This window comes from Capsicum annuum, chromosome 6 (assembly GCF_002878395.1).
Source record: "Capsicum annuum cultivar UCD-10X-F1 chromosome 6, UCD10Xv1.1, whole genome shotgun sequence".
In the NCBI taxonomy this organism is placed as follows: Eukaryota; Viridiplantae; Streptophyta; class Magnoliopsida; order Solanales; family Solanaceae; genus Capsicum; species Capsicum annuum.
Window position 1 is genome coordinate 68,747,611 of NC_061116.1, and position 19,012 is coordinate 68,766,622.

Below are 19,012 nucleotides of genomic sequence, written 5' to 3' on the forward strand. Positions count from 1 at the left end.
GACTTATCAGACAAGTCGTCAACTATACTTTTATGGCTACTTGTTCCAAATTCTCCTCTTTTGTCTTTATTGTCGTTGGTTTTCTTGCATCTTGACTTTCCTGCATTATTAAAGAGAAAACAATCAAAAACAATGTTACTTAAGAACTTACAATTATTCCAAGTTAAAAGTCTTAAATGTGCTAACAGAAGGCCAGCACATCTGCAGAATTGAAAAATAGGATCAAATTATCCCTTATCTTTGTAGACAGTCAACCAAGCATCTAATAAGAAAATACATACAAATGCAGCTTCAAAAGCTCATAGGCACAACAGCATACTATAAAATCGGCAGAAAAACTAACTCGCCGGAGAACATGAGAAACCATCAAAAGTTCTGGTTCACCTCCCCACACATGGCTATTTTTGATTTGTGCGACATTTGTGTTAAAATTACCTTTGATGAACCTGGAAGGATATCAAACTATCGAGCAATATGGTTCCACCACACGTGCACGAATTAGAAAAGGAATTAAAACATGAAGAGTATGTTGACTAAGTAAACGTAAAAAACAGCAATAACTTAATATCATTCTTTCCTTATCACTCGACAGGGATTGCATGTTTAACTTCTTAATAGCATCTTACCTACATCAAACTTTGTTAGAAGTAAGAATTCAAACTCATACAGGCTTTACTCTTACCACTCTGTCTCTTCTCGCTTCTTTATAAATCCATGCATTGATAGTTATATTTTAAAATAATTTTAGTTTTTAATTTTTGTGATTTATAATATTTTTGCTTCTATTTCATCAATTATACGTCTCTAGACATAGTAAAATGTTCCTACTAAACACTTCGCGCTCATCAGAAAAGCTTCTATACATGTTCTTAAATATGAATTACATAGGTAATTAGACCATTTAATAAGTCGTAAAATCTTAGCGTATTCTAATTGAGGTTGATGTGTATAGTAAAAGGAGGTGGCAAATATTATATGGTTAACAATCTACGTAATAGGTTGTCACGCCCCAAAATCCCATTGGGCCGGACTGGCACCCGAAGCCGAGAAGGCCCGGGAGAACCCGTTCAAATACCTGTACTTTCACTTATATATCACCAAAAATTTGGACAGCACTTCGTTGCATATAGAAGGGTCTAATTACCTGTATCAGCACAACACGCACAAATATATATATATAATACTTGGCCGTCGGGGCCACCACATATACAAATATAACATCACTATATAAACTTCCATGACTTTACCCTTCCTTATGTCTACAAAGCCTCTAGGATATACATGACATAACTAGGGTCGGGACAAACCCCCGCCCACACATGACTCCTGTACAATAACAAAACATACGGGACCGACTCGAAAAGCTCCGAAGCAAACTGGAGCTCACCAACAATAGCTGTATGACCTGGCTCCTATCTATGCTGTGAATGAGCTGAAGTACCTGTGCCTGCAGCATGAAATGCAGGTCCCCGTGGGGGACGTCAGTACGAAATATGTACTGAGTATGTAAAACTGTAGATAATCACATATGATATAGGAGCTCAATAGAAATCAGAAACAAGTGAATAAGTCGTAATAGGAGTGGACCACACTTACTAGAACTTGTGACAACCTGTACATTGTATTTATTCAATCACTTTACCTTCGTTCTTATCGTCTTTGTAATTATTACTGTACTGTACTGTGACCATTAGGCTGCCTCTAGTACATATCAACTGGGATCGACCCATGCTAGGCTTATGCCCCTGGGATACCACCCATAAACACATAAATAGGGATCGACCCATGCTAGGCGTATGCCCCTGGGATACCACCCGATAAGAGAGAACTCCCATCACTTAGTTCAATTAATCTTTGAGATTGTTATTTCGGACGCCACCATATTTTTGATACTTTGAAACAATGATACATCAATAGGAACCAAGTAATAGACCTTCTATATAATAACGATGTAATAAAGACTCATTGGTACATCAACAATGTGTTTCAGAATCATCAATATCACAACAATGAAATAAGAGCCTTTTGGTATATCAATGAAACATTTTGACACTTTATAGGATGGAAACAACTTCGTTGGTAACGTAGAACAATACATGTTTTTGGACAACCTCGGAATCTTACTTGATGGAACATTGGTGTTTTCATGCCAAAGAACATTGTTAGAGTATGCTTTACATACCTCGTCGTAGATTCGGATACCAATTCAACACAACTTCCCGCCTTTACAAATCACTTATCTACAATGAAATGTTTGGCATCTAGTATTAGCAACCCAACACCACAATTCTCTTCCATAATTCCATACAACCAATATTTGCAAAGCATTCCAAAAACCAACTTGAACAATAGATTTATGTGTATATATATATATATATAATCATCATTTCAATACCACATCATCACACCAAATCCCTTTACAATTCAACATAATCCAACCATGCACAAGAATAATCCAACATCATTTCCAATCATCTTTCAACAACAATCAAATAACACACTTCTTATGCTCACATGCATATATATACATATCCATATAAATAACACCAACATAATTTACATCCTTACCATAAAATGGCCCTTTTGATTTCGAAGTCCTGTTGGCACAAATAAGGGGTGCTTCTCGAAGCCCTCGAGACGGTGAACACAACTACGGAATCAATTTGGATTTTCTACGGTTGAATCACAAGATAATTGGAGTTGAAATTTGGCTAGGGTTTCTTATTCTTCAATAATGGATGATAAATAATGGATATGAGGCTAAGTATATGTATATAATGACCAATTTTCGTTCATGAGGTGATGGAAAATGACCATATTGCCCTTAAAATTTTAAGTAAATCCAAATCTGTGCATGGTGGACTGTTTTGACAAGCTAAAGTAGATCGACCATAACTCTTTGCTCCGATATCGAATTTGGGTGAAATTGGTATCGTTGGAAAGATAATTCAAAGGTCTTTCATTTCATATAAAGTAGGCCACCCAGTTCGTCCTGTACAAGGAGTTATGATCGTTTGAAGTTGACCCTAAAAATCTGTTTTGAGAGGCTGAAGTAAAACGAGTATAACTCATTACTCAGATGTCGGATTTGGATGAAACCAATTGCATTGGAAAGAAGACTCAAAGATCTTTATTTTCATAGGTGGAAGCTCTCCCATTTCATTATATTAAGGGAGTTATGAGCGTTCAAAGTTGACCCAAAAAACTGGCAGGCCTCAGTAGTTTGTGTGCAGGAAATTTTCCTGCACATTTACTATTCACCATATCCCGGCCACCGTTTTATAGTTTCGAACGTGCTCGATTATATCCGAAACTTATCCATTTTTGGAAATCTTTATATCGTTGGAAAGCTTATTCAATAACCTTCGTATGAAACCATCGACGGGCAAATTCCGGTATAAATAAAATAAAAAATTAATTCCATATAAATAAGACCAATACACGTACTTGAATACGCCAATACATGTACTTGAATACGGGGTGTTACATAGGTGTTTGAGGGCATGCACAAAAAGCTTTTTCAAAAAAGCTCCTTGAATGATGGCATTACTGCCATCAGATAGCCACAAGCATCAGCAAGTTCCACAAAGGCTTTTTGTTCTTTTGCCACTTTTACTTTGGGACTTCCCACAATAACCGGCTTTACAGATTTGTTCAAGAACTTAGGTGCATTCCCTTTTTAAGACAACAGCGTAATATACTGCACATTCTTTCGCTAAAATGGAAAAAAAATAATTGTTAAGCCGTAAAGTGGAAAATGTATGTAAAGAACAGGAGACAACATACTTTGAAGCAAGATAGAAAGTAACAAGTTCTATAGCAAATGTGGGGTGAAGGATCCCAGGAAAATTGCAGGCTATGCTAACGTAAACTGGCTTGCTCCTCTCCAGAGCAGTTGATATTGCAATACCAACCAATCCAAGTGCATCATCCAAGTTACTCACCACTGTCTGTAACATTATACCAACTTGATCATTTTCAACAAACATCAAATCTAAAAATTACACTTTCAATTCTATTAAAAGCAAATTCACTGGACATCTCCAAATACATTAACATAATTATGCAAAAGTTCAATAATATAGTCCATAATAATTTACCTAAAACAATGTAGAAGAACTAAATTAGCAATAATTCTTAACTGGATTGTTTCTACTCAAGAATTAAGCACATACTCTTTTGAACCATTTACGACCCTTTCTTTTTTAATCTGTTCTAAAATGATTGTCACGTTTTTTTATTTGGCAACTTATTTAATGGCGCATTAAGATCCCCATTCTATATTTTTGGGTCCCAGTTAGCATTTTATTGGGAAAAAAATCAACAAAAAAGTAAGCACGTAAGTCACTTTCGCAATTTGGTAAATATAACAAAACCTTCCCTTATTTCTAAAACTCGGTGAGCGTTTCCTATTTTCTAAAGCTCCGTGTGACTTTAATAAGGAAAATTTGGCAAACAATTAAATCTTTAGCTATTTCTTAAACTACATGTCCGATCAGAAAGTGTAACATAAATTGGGACGGGGTACTACTATACATGATTAATGAAATAAGAGCAATTGTCATCAGAAAAGCAAAATTGCAGCACAATGTAAAATAGTAAGATGAACAAATTTAAGGATTATAGGAATTACCTGAGTACAAGTAACAGTTCGAAAACACCTAAGCTCCTGGCTAAAACCTGGTAAGCCAATAGTATGATGCAAAATTCTGTTAGTACCATAATTATTCGAATTCAGTATGTATCGAGTACTTCACAGCTAAACAACTTGCAAAGACATTTTATTTAGAGTGATCAAGATCGCAAAGTGAATCCCTTCAATAATTTTCGAACAACTCATGCTCATGCAATGGAGCATAGCTCAATCAAATCACATCCCTAATAGCTCAAGTATAAATCACAAAATATCAGGATAATTTAGGCGTGTTTTATATTCTCCACTCATAAAATAATAGTAACAGAATTCAACAGCTAAAACATTATTGCAATTTCAACAAAAATCACAGAAACACAATTAGGTTTTCCTTTGTTGCTCGAAACTTCACATCAATCATACGAACAATAAAATTTATTAATCTCTTAACAAGATGTTATCAAACAATAGGAATAAACAATATGATAACAAAAGAACAATAAGATGAATACACACAAATTTACATGGAAATCTTTGACAGAAAAAATCACGGGCAGAGGAAGAGAAATTCACTATAATGTACGGAGACGAAAATCTCAATAACGTATTTATATGACATCCAAAAACAACCCACTAAATGCACTTGTAAAATATGTGCGTACAAATAAATCCTAAGTAAAAAAATATACAAGTCCAAGAAATTCCTTCGCAATCACCACAGACCCCGCAAAAAATCTCAAACATGAATCGCACTACAAATTTTCAGTACACAATCAATAAAATTCTAATCACAAACTTTAACACAAAAAAGCTGAAAATTGAGATGGGAATGTCAGTCCACCAATGTCGGAAGAAGGATGGACTATCAATTCCCATCTCATACTAAAAGAAAAGTGTACGCCCAAAGAATAAAAGGAAAAAAAAATAGCAACAAATTCGGAAAGAAAAAAAATTGGAAATTGACTTAGCCCCAACTAACTTGAGCTCCACGCACTCCCTTTTCTTCTCTTCTTCTTTCTTTCTCCTAAACCGTCACGCGTTCTTTTTCAATAAATATATCCCGCGTTCTTTTTCAATAAATATATCCCCTCACCGTATTGTACGCCTCTCCATTATAGTGAATTTCTCTTCTTCTACCCGTGATTTTTTCCGTCAAAGATTTCTATGTAAATTTGTGTGTATCCATCTTATTGTTCTTTTGCTATCATATTGTTTATTCCTGTTGTTTGATAACATCCTGTTAAGAAATTCGTAAATTTTATTGTTCATATGATTGATGTGAAGATTCGAGCAACAAAGGAAAACCTAAATTGTGAATTTTTCTTTCCCATCAAAACTACACTTCTAACAGCTCCAGAACCCTTCAAAGACACACAACTGATCAACAAAAACACCCACAAATTCACCATCCCACTTGCCAAAATAAAATAACTCAGCAACCTATAAAAACACTCAGATTTCACTATTTCCAACGTATCCAAAGTTCCAAATCTTAATGTCAATTTGAACAAAATGCACAAATAAAAAAAAAACTTTAAAATAATACAAAATTCAGTATTCTCAAAACCCCACAACCTAAAAACTCCAGCCAAGGCTTTTTATCACAGTGTTTTATGAGAAAGGAATTTCATCAAACACCTTGCATGCATTATGAACATATCAACAACAACAAGCCACTTTCAAGTAATAACATTGCAAAGGAATATGTAGCGGCAAGAAATTGAAACTCAGTTGAGATGAAGAAAACGATGAAATAAAGCAACGAAGATGCCAATTTAATACTGGTTTGCACAATGAAGAAAATCCCCAAAAGTATACTTCAAAAAGTAAAATGGAAACCTCGTCATTCATGGTGAAGTCGTGTTCCACTGACACGTGCCACAACTACTACCCGCGCTTAACACATATTACATGGATTGACCTGAAATGGCAAAACTGCACTTTGTTGTAAGCAGGGAGGACAACTAGGTGTGCGTTCGTTATTCGGTTCGGTATTTTTAAAGTTTGGGTTTGATATTCAGTATTTGAACATAGATATCATATACCATATTTATAAACATCGGTTCAGTAATTCGATATCGGTAAATTAAACTTTGGTTCGGTATGATATTTTGTAATACCATATTAAAGTTGGACATGTGCATATGGACGTTTAAACTTCAAAGAGTATGTTTAATAGAAATCCTATTTAGTATTCTTTTGGTTGCTTTTTACGAATATACTATCAAAATTCAAGAGATTCTTTGGAATGACTAGTACTATTGTCTATTGGGTTGGGTTATATTTATATTCGATATTAGGTAAATACCGAATAACAAACGGTATTAATATCTTGTACCAAAGCCAATTTTGAATACCAAAATATTAAAATTTTACTCTCAAATACCATATCAAATTACCGAATACTAATTAGTAAATTTTTCGATTTAGTTTAGTAATTCAATTTTTGGTATTTTATGCTCAGGCCTAAGGACAACCCAAAGGCTAGAGCTCCTTGCTTCATTATAAAGTTTATACACATTTAAATTTTTTAATTATTGTAATTTACAGTATTTTTTTACTATTTTTCAAATAGTATATGTTACTCCCTCTGTCTTAATATATGTGAGTGTGATAGTATTTAACGAATCAATTAAATTTTTTATATGTCGTTAAATAATTTAAGTTGTACATCTTTTAAATTTTTTAAGTTACTAATTATTGTGATTTATAATATTTTTACGTAATCTTTTAAAACATATAACAAATTATTTTTTTTAGATACTTTAAACTATTAACTATTATAATTTATAATATTCATGTAATTTGCAATTAATATATGTCACTCACCTTATTTAAACTTTTATGGTATTGATAGTCAATTATATATTTAAAATAATTTAAATTTTTAATTATTATGATTTATAATATTTTTTCTTTCATTCTAATTTAAGTGACACTGGTATAATTTTGAGAGTCCGTCAAATATTTTATATTTTTAATTTTTTTAGTTGTTAATTATTGTGAATTATAGTATTTTTTACGTATTCATTTGGTCTCAATGTATGTGACATAAATAAAATTTAGATAATCAATTATATTTTTAATATATTTTTTTAGATATTTTAAACTATTAGCTATTATAATTTATAATACTCTCTCTCCTTGTCCAAACTTTTATGGCGTTGATTATCAATTATATTTTAAAAAAATAATTTAAATTTTTAATTATTGTAATTTTATAATACTTTTTCTTTTATTTATATTTAAGTGACACTGATATAATTTTAAGAGTCAACCAAATATTACGATTGAAGTAGCAAAGCAGACATGCCTTAAATGAGTCATAATAATTAATTACAAGTGATATAACAAAATTTCTATAAAAAAAATACTTGTGAAAAAAATTTAAGTGGACTCATATGAAACGTCAGGTTAATATAAAACACCAAGAGTTAATTTATCATTTTATGCCTATTTAATTTTTCTTATTAGATATTATTAATTTTTAATACTTAAATGACTTATAATAATTAATTAGGGTGATATAGTATAATAACGATTTAAGCAGCTAAAACAAACATGTCATAAATGTCTATTTTTATTTTTCTTACTAAATATTATTAATTTTTTAATAAGTAAATGACTTATAAAAATTAATTTGGGATGATATACTAAAATCACAGGTAGAAGCAGCCGAAACAGACATATCATAAATATTTATTTATTTTATTACATATTAATATTTTTTAATATGTTAATGATTTATAATAATTAATTAGGGGTGATATAAAAAAATCACGAGTTGAAGCAATTGAAGTAGACATGTCATAAATGATTATTTATTTTTTATATTAAATATTATTAATTTTTGAATGTGTAAATAATTTATAATAATTAATTAAGTGTGATATAGTAAAATTACGGGTGGAAGCAGCTGAAACAGAAATATCATAAATGATTATTTACTTTTTTTATTAAATAATATTAATTTTTTAATATAATAATTATTTACTTTTTTTATTAAATAATATTAATTTTTTAATATTTAAATAATTTATAATAATTAATTAATGATGATATAGTAAAATCATGGATTGAAACAGCAGAAGCAGGTGAAAGTAGGGAGGACAACCGAGAGGTATCTGCTGATGGCACTTATATACAAATAGTAAAATCAAGGATTGAAGCAGCTGAAGCAGGTGGAAGCAAGGAGGACAACCGAGAGGTGCCTGCTGATGGCACTTATATACAATAGTAATGTGTAAATAATTTATAATAATTAATTAAGGGTGATATCGTAAAATTACGGGTTGAAGCAGCTGAAACAAAAATGTCATAAATGGTTATTTACTTTTTTTATTAAATAATATTAATTTTTTAATATTTAAATAATTTACAACAATAACAACAACAAACCCAGTAAATTTTCACATCGTGGGATCTGGGGAGCTGATAAATAGACCTCGGCTCAAGACAAAGGACATTATATAAAACATCAAAAGCATGGAACACGCTAAAAATAACATAGGTACGACATCCACACAAAATTGTACATTGCCAAACAAAGGACACCGAGGCCCTCCTACCTACTGACTACGACTCATCCACCCATCTTAGCCCTCTACCCTAATGCTTTTCCTCCATACCTTCCTATCCAGGGCCATGTCCTCAGTCATTTGTAATCGCTCCAAGTCATGTTTAATCACTTTCCTCCAGTATCTCTTCGATCTACCTCTACCCCGCTTGAAACCATCCAAGTCCAACCTCTCACACCTACGAACTGGGGCATCCGTGCCCCTCCTTATCATATGACCAAACCATCTCAACCTCACTTTCCACATTTTATCCTCCACCGATACCACTCTCACCTTCTCCCGAATAATCTTATTCCTAACCCTATCAGTCCTAATAAATTCGCACATCCAACGCAACATCCTCATTTTTGCCACCTTCAACTTTTGGATATGAAAATTCTTAATCGATCAACACTCCGCTCCATAAAGCATAGCCGGCCGACCTGCAACTCTATAGAATTTGCCTTTCAACTTATGGGGCACCTTCTTATTGCATAAGATTCCCGAAGCGAGCCTCCATTTCATCCATCCTACCCCAATACGATGAGATACATCCTCATCTATCTCTCCATTCCCCTGAATCGTAGACCCAAGGTACTTAAAACTATCCCTCCTACAAACCGCCTGGAAATCCAACTTCACTACCACCTCCTCATCTTGCCTCGAGTCACTAAACTTGCACTCCAAGTACTCCGTCTTGGTCCTACTCAACCGGAACCCTTTAGACTCCAGGGTTTGTCTCTAAACATCCAGTTTATCATTAACACTTTGATGCGACTCATCAATCAAAACTACACCATCCGCAAAAAGCATACACCAAGGCTCCTTGCCTTGTATACTCCGCGTCAACACATCCATCACTAAGGCAAATAAAAACGGACTAAGAGTTGATCCCTGGTGTAACACTGTCAAGACCGAAAAATGCTCGAAATCTCCTCCCACTGTTCTTACCCGCGTCTTCGCCCCCTCATACATGTCCTTAATCGCTCTAATGTACGCTACTGGGACCTCCCTGTCTCTAAGCATCTCCAAAGAACCTACCTAGGGACCTTGTCATACGCCTTTTCCAAGTCAATAAATACCATATGAAGATCCCTCTTTCTCTTTCTATACTGCTCAATCAGTCTCCGCACTAGGTGAATTGCCTCAGTCGTAGAGCGACCAGGCATAAAATGAAATTAATTCTCCGAAAATAGACACAATCTTCCTCAACCTCCGCTCCATCACCCCTCCCAAATCTTCATCGTGTGACTCAACAACTTTATACCCCGATAGTTATTGCAATTCTGAACGTCACCCTTGTTCTTATATAAAGGGATCATCGCGCTCCATCTCCACTCCTCGGACATCTTTGCGGTCTTTGAAAATGTTGTTAAACAAGTTGGTCAGCCACCTCAATCTTGCCCTGCCAGAGAACTTCCAAAAATCCACGAGGATCTCGTCGGGCCCCGTCGCCTTCCCTTTCTTATCTTGCGAATAGCCTCACTGACCTCCTCTACCTTAAAACGCTGAGAATAACAGAAATCGCAACACTTTTCGAACTTAGTAAAATCACGGATTGAAGCAGCTGAAGCAAGTGGAAGCAGGAAGGACAACCGAGATGTGCCTGATGGCACTTATATATAATAGTAATATAATAATTAATTAATGATGCTATAGTAAAATCACGGATTGAAGTAGCTGAAGCAAGTGGAAGCAGGAAGGACAACCGAGAGGTGCCTGCTGATGGCACTTATATATAATAAAATAGTAAAGTAATATTCCCTCTGTTTTAAAAAGAATGATCTATTTTAACTTGGTAATTTTTAAATTTTGTGGCTTTAAATTAAAATTGTATCAAATATATCAAAATGTCCTTTAATCTTATGGTCCTAAACATACCATGTGGAAAATTGAAACTAAAGTATTGCTAAAAGAAGAAAGATCATTTTTTTAAAAATAAATTAAAAAAATAATTTATTCTTTTTGAAGCGGAGGGAGTAATATGTAATATCCAAACGAATTGTTGACCCTTGAAAGAATAAACTAAAGAAAATAAGTAGAGAAATGTGATTTCACTAGCCTGTATGTTCAGTGCAATAATAAACACATCACCATATTAATCAAGTTTGTCCCCACTTTCTTTGTCTTTCATTCTGATTTCTGCAGCCTTTCTCCAAACGCAATCTCCACTTTCAAGTTTGTTAGCGAATACAGTAAAATTAATTTGGTGAAATTTGAATTCTAAAGTTTCAAAAATGAAAGTTTAATTATAAATTAATTAATCATTATTATATCATAATAACACCGATTTGAAGACAATTAATCATTATGATTCTGTACAAATGCAAGTTTAAATATAAATTAATCAACTCTCTCAAAACACACACACTGTTTCTCAGCTTTACCTCTTTTTTGTCTTGTCTCTTGCACTCAAAATTGTCCTTTTTGTGCTTTTAGCTTCCACACTCCCACTGTGGCTCTCCATAATAATTTTGAAAAAGCACTGTCAGTTGTACATCTCCTGTCTGTCTACTTCATTTTCTGTAAGTTACCTTGTACAATTTTAGCTTGAAAATTTGACTTGTTGTAAGTGTATACATTGACTTGTTGGAACATGGGGTTTTCCTGTCGGTGGACCTTTTGCTGTACTATTGCCCCAATATTAGATTTCTTTTAATGGTAGATCTAATTTTTCAATGTGGGTTGGTGGGGTCTTCATTGTTTTAGTTCAAATTCTGGTTCACTCACCTTTCACATTTAGATTCAAGTTTTTTCAAGTTTATGTCATAGAATTTAATTTTACTCTGCTTCTTTAAGAAATATTTTAGGCAATCTTGCTTAAATTTTAGTTCACATTAACTATAATATGTTTGCTTCTGAAAATCTTGATCAGCTGATGTATTGATTTGGTAGCTATTTTGTGTTATTTTTGGTGTAAATGTTTTATTTCTTCATCAATCAAATGAATTCTTAATAGAAGTCAAGTATGTTAGATGGGAGTATCCTAATATAGGGATAATGTAATTTAGTGTTTTTTTACCAGAATTGAGTGCTTTTGAGAGATCAAGATGGAGGGAGGTGAAGATGCTAATGTCTTGCTGGAGTATGTTGAATTTCAGATTTTCCCGAGCCAGGGCAGGTTAGACTTCTGTTCTCTGTTCAACTGGTTTCATTCGTGTTACGACCTCGTAGTTCCTTGATCTTTGTTCCCTAGTTCTCATTTTATAAGGTTCCTGCAGTGGCATCTTTAAGAGGTTTGATCAATCATTGACACATTGTGGATAAAAATTTGAAGACTGACTATTCATTGGCCAAGCGCAACTAATTGAAAACACCAGTTGGGTTACAATGATTAATGAATTCGACATGGATGCTACTTTGGATCACAAATGAGCTTGTTCAATAATTTGGTTTTCCTTCTTGAAACAGGTATGAGACACGTATGTGCTATGGCAACAAGGTAGAGGCAGCATCCTCTGGGCTTCTGGAGCAATTAGTACTACATTCTCCCAAAATCAAGTCATTGCACTCCAAAGGCTCGGATTCCAGCTTCAAATTTAAGCCCCTGGGAAATCTTAGTGATGCCAAATGGTTTACGAAATCCACTTTAACCAGGTATATTCAGACAGCATTTGCTTCAAGCTATTTCTTTATTAGTTCTAAGTGTTCATATTCTCACATTGCAATTCCTTCTTTTTTTTCTTCAGGTTTCTTCGTATTATCAGTTCATCAAATATAGTTAATGTGGCCAAGGCAATGGTAAATGAAATATCACAGCTTGAAGATGCTCGAAAGTTTCATCTTTCTTTATACACAAAGGTGCTTTGGTGTTTTAACATGCTTTTTTCCCTTCAACTATTTCATAGAAACACGTGGCAAGCAAAATACTAAAGCTCGTTTACTCTTTCAGGGTCCTCAAGATCATACTGGGAGTGGGGAAACAGGTTAGTTCTACTATTCTGTGTTTAATAATATTAAACATAAAACCGCATCATGTCCTATTCTGCCTTGAATTATGCCTAGACTAGTTTGACTATGTTGCCTCTGCGACTACCCTTTCTTCGTAGAATGTTTGTCAAAAGAAAAAGGGACTGCAGAGCAAGTGATATCCTTTCTTCTTCTTTTTCCAGCAGATGTCAGCTACTCAAATTGTGTGGCACCAACAGTTGATGTAATTTGATCTCTCCTTCTTCGTGAATCATCTTCTCGTTTCACAGAGATTATTGCTTATATATGAGTTGAAGCTAACGTGATTTCTGATTTCCATCCAGGCTGATGATAACCCATCGTCAACAGATGCTGCTTCCAAGTATGTCTTTGAGACTCTTTAAAGTTTAAATTCTATAGTTATTCAAGGATCTCCTAAAATCCTCACTGTAAACAGGAATGAATTGTTGCGAGCAATGGACTTGAGGCTCACTGCATTAACAGAGGAATTAGCTACGGTTTTTGACCAAGCTGTTGGCACCAAATGCTCTTTGGGGGATATCACTAACATAGAAAAGTTCTCTAACTATTTTGGAGCTGTTAACTTAAGGTACGCTAATGGATTGGAAAGGCAACTGATGGTAGAAGGGTTTTGTTTTTACATTTAACAAATTATGTGGTAATTTCTATGTTCTATCAACATTTCTGAGAACTTTTAGTTTGTCTACTATTTTGAGTGGTCATATTATAATGGAAGCCACATTTTCCCTTTGGTTCAGTTTGAAGTACCATAACTTAATAGTAAAATAATAGAGTTATAGGAAATTGAAAGTGAAGTACCACAAATTATGGCATGGAAGGAGTTATTTTTGAATTGTCCATGTGTTGATTCGGAGGTCTTCCTAACCCGTTCTCGTGGACATACACTCATTTGGTTGAGAGGAGAGACTTGAATTCTGGGTTTGACACTATTATGACTGCTCCCTTTGTTGAATTAAGGTGACTTAGCTACCCTTGCCTCATACTAAGAAATTTCCTCTCAAAGGCCTTAGTGCTTCTTAGTTTTACCAGTTCAGATTGGAGCCTTTTTTCTGCACAAGTGCTCGTTATGGAGGGATTGAAAAAATTTGTCCAAATTCTTTTGAAATAATGTGAGAGGGGGAATCATTCACTTTCTTGGGGCAATAGAACTTTGAAAATTTAAAACTTCTGAGTATTGGATGTATTTCTTTCGTATGTAGTTTAACCTGTAAATAGGCTCCTTCTCCCTATCAATGATATGAAACTAAATCTTCTAGAACCACGATATGTGGAACTGGTAATGACCAAGGATGTGCTGTATCTTGTAGGAACTGTCTGCAGAAGTTTGTTGCATTGAGACAGGAGAACACAAATTGTGATTCTCTTGGTAAAGAGCCACCTCTCTCCAACACCGATGTCAGGAACGAAAAAGCTGGTCCAGTATGGAGTACTTCTAAGACATCCAGACCGTCACAGTCAGATACAGCTGTGAAATATAGTGCCTCGCCTGCTCAAGCTGCTCAGCTTGAGAGGCAAAGCTCATCAGCAAGTGAGGAATCATCTTCGACTAGTGAGGAGGAACAACCATCGGTGGAAAGGAGTCGGACCTTTATAAGAACTGCATCACCAAGGAGGTCTGCATCTCCTATGCGAAGAGTCCAAATTGGACGCTCTGGATCACGGCGATCCACTGCTTTAACAATAAAGAGTCTGAATTTCTTTCCTGCCAGGGAAAGGTCAGTTTCTCATATAGATGAATCTCCAAGTGATTGTGATGAGGAAGAACGTGAGCAAACCTCAAAAAAATCTGAGAACAATGTACAAAGAATGAGCGTGCAAGATGCAATTCATCTCTTTGAAAACAAACAGACAGGTCAAAAAGTAGATTTTCAGAAGACAAAGTCATTATTGAATGTCTCAGTTACTAAGAAGGAGGTATTAAGAAGATGGAGTTCAGGGGTGTGTGAAAGTGCTAATCCACTAAATGTTGCTTCTGGTGATCTGGCTTCCCTCGCAGCCAAGAAATTGGAAGATCAAGAAACCAAGAGCGCTTCAGAAATGAAGCAGGATTCTTATACTACTCCCGAAACCTATGATGCTGAGGCTGTTGACAATGATTTCAAATCAAACTTACCTGAAGAAAGAGCATCTAGTCCAGAGAAAATGAGAAAGGAATCTTTCCCTAACCAAGATGAAGAGATAGATCAGAAATTAAATGCCTCAGTCGAATGGACTCGAAAAAAGGAAGCAGAACTAAACCAATTGCTGACGAGAATGATGGAAACCGAGCCTGCCAAATATCAGAACTTGGCACCTGGTGCTAGCAAACTCCAACGTGTGCCCAATGAGCGTAGAGGTGGTTTCTATGATCATTATAAAGAAAAGAGGGATCATAAACTTCGTGGTGAAACTACCAGGAAGCAAACAGAGAAGGGAAAGCAATTTAAAGCACTGCAACAAATTCTTGATGAGAGAAAAGCTGAAATGGTCTCAAGAAAAGTGAGTAATGATAATAAAAAGTCAAATATAAAGAGAACACAGAAAGCAGTGAAGAACTTTCCTGTATCTGCCAATCCCAGAAGTGGAACTCCTAATCCTGCAGTTGTAAAGAAAATTCCAGCAAAAACATCACTGTTGCCAGCTACCCGCAAGTCATGGACATCTGCACCTTCACCAAGGGCTCCAGAGATATCACCTGCTAAAACTCCTGTAGGTACTACACCTACCCGTAGAATATCACAGCCAGCACCAACCGCTCCTCGGTCAAGCCAAAAGGTTGAGAGATTACATCCAAAAACAGTGAGAGCAACTGAGAATGGTACCAAAAAAACTGTTAAAGGTGTAAGTGAAAAAAAGTTGGAGACTATGACAAAAACTAGCAAACCTAGAAGATCCAAAGTTCAGCCTGCATCTGAAGATTCTGCCTTCTCAGCCAAACCTAAGCTCCACAAGGTAACAAAGAAAAGTAGTGTGGTACCTATGGAATCAAAGGAGCTAAAGCCTTTCCTTCGTAAGCGCTCAGGCACTGGATCTACTTGTAACTCTGGTATTGGTCCAGTGATCAAGGTTAAAGTTTCATCTCAGCCTGAAGAGTGTGTGATGGACTCTGCAGATTCGGTTCAAATGGAAGTGAAAGGGATGGATTCTGTTTCTTTTGATACTGTTAATCAAGTGCAGGATAGGGGTCTTGAAGATTTAAAAGTTCACGAGGATAAAAACTCTAAAGCTCGGGCAAAGAACGCCCAGAAATGCGAAAACACAGAAAGTTTTGATATGGTCACTCCAAATGGCACAGATGATTTTGGAAGGATTGAAGATTCTACCCCAAAAGAAGAGGTCGAAGGAGAACCAAACATCTCACCTAGTGCCTGGGTGGAAATAGAGGAGCTCGAGGATCAGTCTTTTCCAAGTAATGGTGATTTCTGTAATAATGATTCTCTGGGTGACATTGCACCTGTAAGAGTCTCAAGTCCACGAGTTCGTCATTCTCTTTCTCAAATGCTGCTCGAAGACAATGGCGAAACTGATGTTATTGATTGGGATAATGCTGAGAATACACCAACCATGATCTATCAGAAGGATGAACCTAAAGTTTTAAAGCGGCTTCTGAAGTTTGCTCGGAAGGGTAAGACTGATGCAAATTCAACTGGTTTGTCAAGCCCCTCTGTATTTTCTGAAGGAGAGGATGATCGAGAGGATTCTAAAGTTCTTATTAAGAGAAGTTCGGACAATTTATTGAAGAAGGCTACACTTCATGCACAAAACGTTGGCCAACAAAAATCTTCATCATCTGAAATGTACGAGCTATCTGGTATATATTCTTGCTTCACATCAAGCATTTTATTTTCCATTCTGATCACTGTTTAAGTTGTCTGATAATTTTAATCATTTCATATATGCAAGAGCGTTAAATTGTGCTTTCTGATGAACTTTGGTACATTATTTTTATGGATTTTGGACGGTTCTGTTTGCAGCATCAACTAATATAGGCAAAATCGCTGCTAAGAAATTGCAAGAGGGACATATCTCAGCATCAGCGACTACAACAAAAGGTTACCACTTTTTTTTTTCCAATTCCAGTTTGACTTTCTTACCATAAATTTATATGAGTATGTTTGTTTTCTTAACGTTGTGGTGCTTTATGTTTCAGCAACAAGATCATTCTTCTCTCTTTCAGCATTCAAAGGAAGTAAACAAAATGATGCAAAGCTTCGATGAGAAACCTGCTTTAATATATAGGGGGATAAAATGTTGTTAACTGGTAATGTTTCTGTTTCCTTTTTAGCCATTTTTTAAAGATAAAAATATGTTAAAATCTTTCTATGTGGATCCTTTAGAGAGACGCCAAGTGAATAACTTGTTCCTATAGTAAAGAAAATAATTACTCCCTCTATCCCAATTTAATTGCCGCTTTTCATTTTTTGAGAGTAAAATAATTTAAGTTTACCGTAAATTTGGGCACAAATTTTTTAATTTTTTTAAAAATAAAATTTATATATTTAAAAATTACGTAAAAAGTATTATAAGTCACATTATTGATAATTTAAAATATTTGAAAGATCTATGAAAAATATGATTAAAAATAAACTTGTTTGAATTTTGAAATTCGAAAGGTGACACAAATTAAAACAGAGGGGTATTTGTTTATGCGGGGACTATTTAGCGGCAAAGAGACTATAAAGCACAACATTACCGTTCACCGCTTCATCTCAGCTGCTACTGGATTCCTTTCTCATTTTTATGTATGAAAAACGGAAACAGAAATATTTAACTTCTTTTCCGGCAACCATTGATGGCTTCTAAAATGTTGGTTGATATTTGGTAGGCGTTTGCCCATAGATTCTAAATATTTCTCACATTATTTAAAATTTATGGACATGGAATTGTGTTTGATAATATATTTGCAAAAAACATTTGGAATTGTATTCATTCTTGAATACAACTATATAAGTGAAAAGGTGGAAAATATGCTATAAACTATTTCTAAATTTGAAATATAACTTCAAATTGGATTTAAAATATTCATGATCAAACACTAACTTTTAAATAAATAAAAATTATTTTAGGAAAAAATGAATAATCTTAATGGCTAAACCGTCCTTAATAACAGATAAAGAATGGCCATGTACATTCTTGTCCCTCGTAGCCCTTGTATTTGTGTTATTATTATTTGTTTCATTTGTCATATTATTTTGTTTTAGTTATTGTCATGTCTTTCTGAATTTTTTTACCTGACCCGAGGTTCTATCAAAAAATAGTTGAGTAAAGGCCCAAAATCATACATTATCTTTTGCTTCAGACACAAAATAATACATATTCTTTCAACCGGTGCACTAATAAGCCTTTTGTTTAAAAAGTGGTGCATTTTTAGACACAATCTTAACACCGTTAATTTTTTTAATAGCCCCTCACCTTCATCATCCTTATGCACTTTGCCGAATCAAGAAGCATATAAGAGGGAAAAAGGTGGATGATGATGATGCAGTCACTTGCAATATGGAAGAAGACGATCCTATGGAAACAATTCAGGTATGTTGCTTGAACCTGATGTTGCATGTAACCGCGAAGGAGATATTGGAAGCAATGATTTATGGGAAACGATGATGAATAATAGAATATTGAAAGACATTACAGTTGATCCTATATTATTGTAATTATATGCGTTATTTTTTTGTGCGATTATAGTTGTTTAGGTTTCTTAAATCCCAAACAAATGGGTAAAGAAATTGATTTTGCTATATAAATTTGTGTATATGTTATTTTAGTTGAATAAGCCGCTTAAATGAATGAAATACAAATTCTTCATCAGTTACTTTTCTTAATAGAATAAGTTGATATCATTCATTAAATGTCAATGTATATCAGATATATATGTTCAAACTTGTAAAAATTG

At 34.6% G+C, this 19,012-nt stretch overlaps 2 protein-coding genes across 20 annotated transcripts; one reads left to right on the top strand and one right to left on the bottom strand.

The window, feature by feature from the left end:
• Positions 1 to 3,482: 3,482 nt before the first annotated feature.
• LOC107875040 (pyruvate decarboxylase 1-like) lies at positions 3,483 to 5,721 on the bottom strand. Its single transcript, XM_016721687.1, has 3 exons — positions 5,323 to 5,721; positions 4,634 to 4,680; positions 3,483 to 3,950 (listed from the first exon to the last, which is right to left on the bottom strand). Exons 1-3 carry the CDS (start codon positions 5,375 to 5,377, stop codon positions 3,663 to 3,665), a joined length of 390 nt encoding a protein of 129 aa, XP_016577173.1. The 5' UTR covers positions 5,378 to 5,721; the 3' UTR covers positions 3,483 to 3,662.
• A 5,578-nt stretch (positions 5,722 to 11,299) lies between these two features.
• On the top strand, positions 11,300 to 18,927 carry LOC107873356 (nucleolar protein dao-5). 19 transcript variants are annotated; one of them, XM_047414751.1, is made up of 13 exons: positions 11,305 to 11,367; positions 11,629 to 11,714; positions 12,215 to 12,310; positions 12,601 to 12,786; positions 12,879 to 12,990; positions 13,082 to 13,115; positions 13,302 to 13,342; positions 13,443 to 13,480; positions 13,556 to 13,708; positions 14,448 to 16,930; positions 17,094 to 17,171; positions 17,270 to 17,380; positions 18,524 to 18,927. In XM_047414751.1, the coding sequence occupies exons 3-12, from the start codon at positions 12,240 to 12,242 to the stop codon at positions 17,335 to 17,337; spliced, it is 3,264 nt and encodes a 1,087-aa protein (XP_047270707.1). In that variant the 5' UTR covers positions 11,305 to 11,367; positions 11,629 to 11,714; positions 12,215 to 12,239; the 3' UTR covers positions 17,338 to 17,380; positions 18,524 to 18,927. The 19 variants fall into 19 exon arrangements, with proteins under 19 accessions (XP_047270711.1, XP_016575665.2, XP_047270707.1 ...); XM_047414760.1 differs by having other exon boundaries at positions 11,306 to 11,398; positions 13,305 to 13,342; XM_047414759.1 differs by having other exon boundaries at positions 11,327 to 11,367; positions 13,305 to 13,342.
• The last annotated feature ends 85 nt before the right edge of the window (positions 18,928 to 19,012 follow it).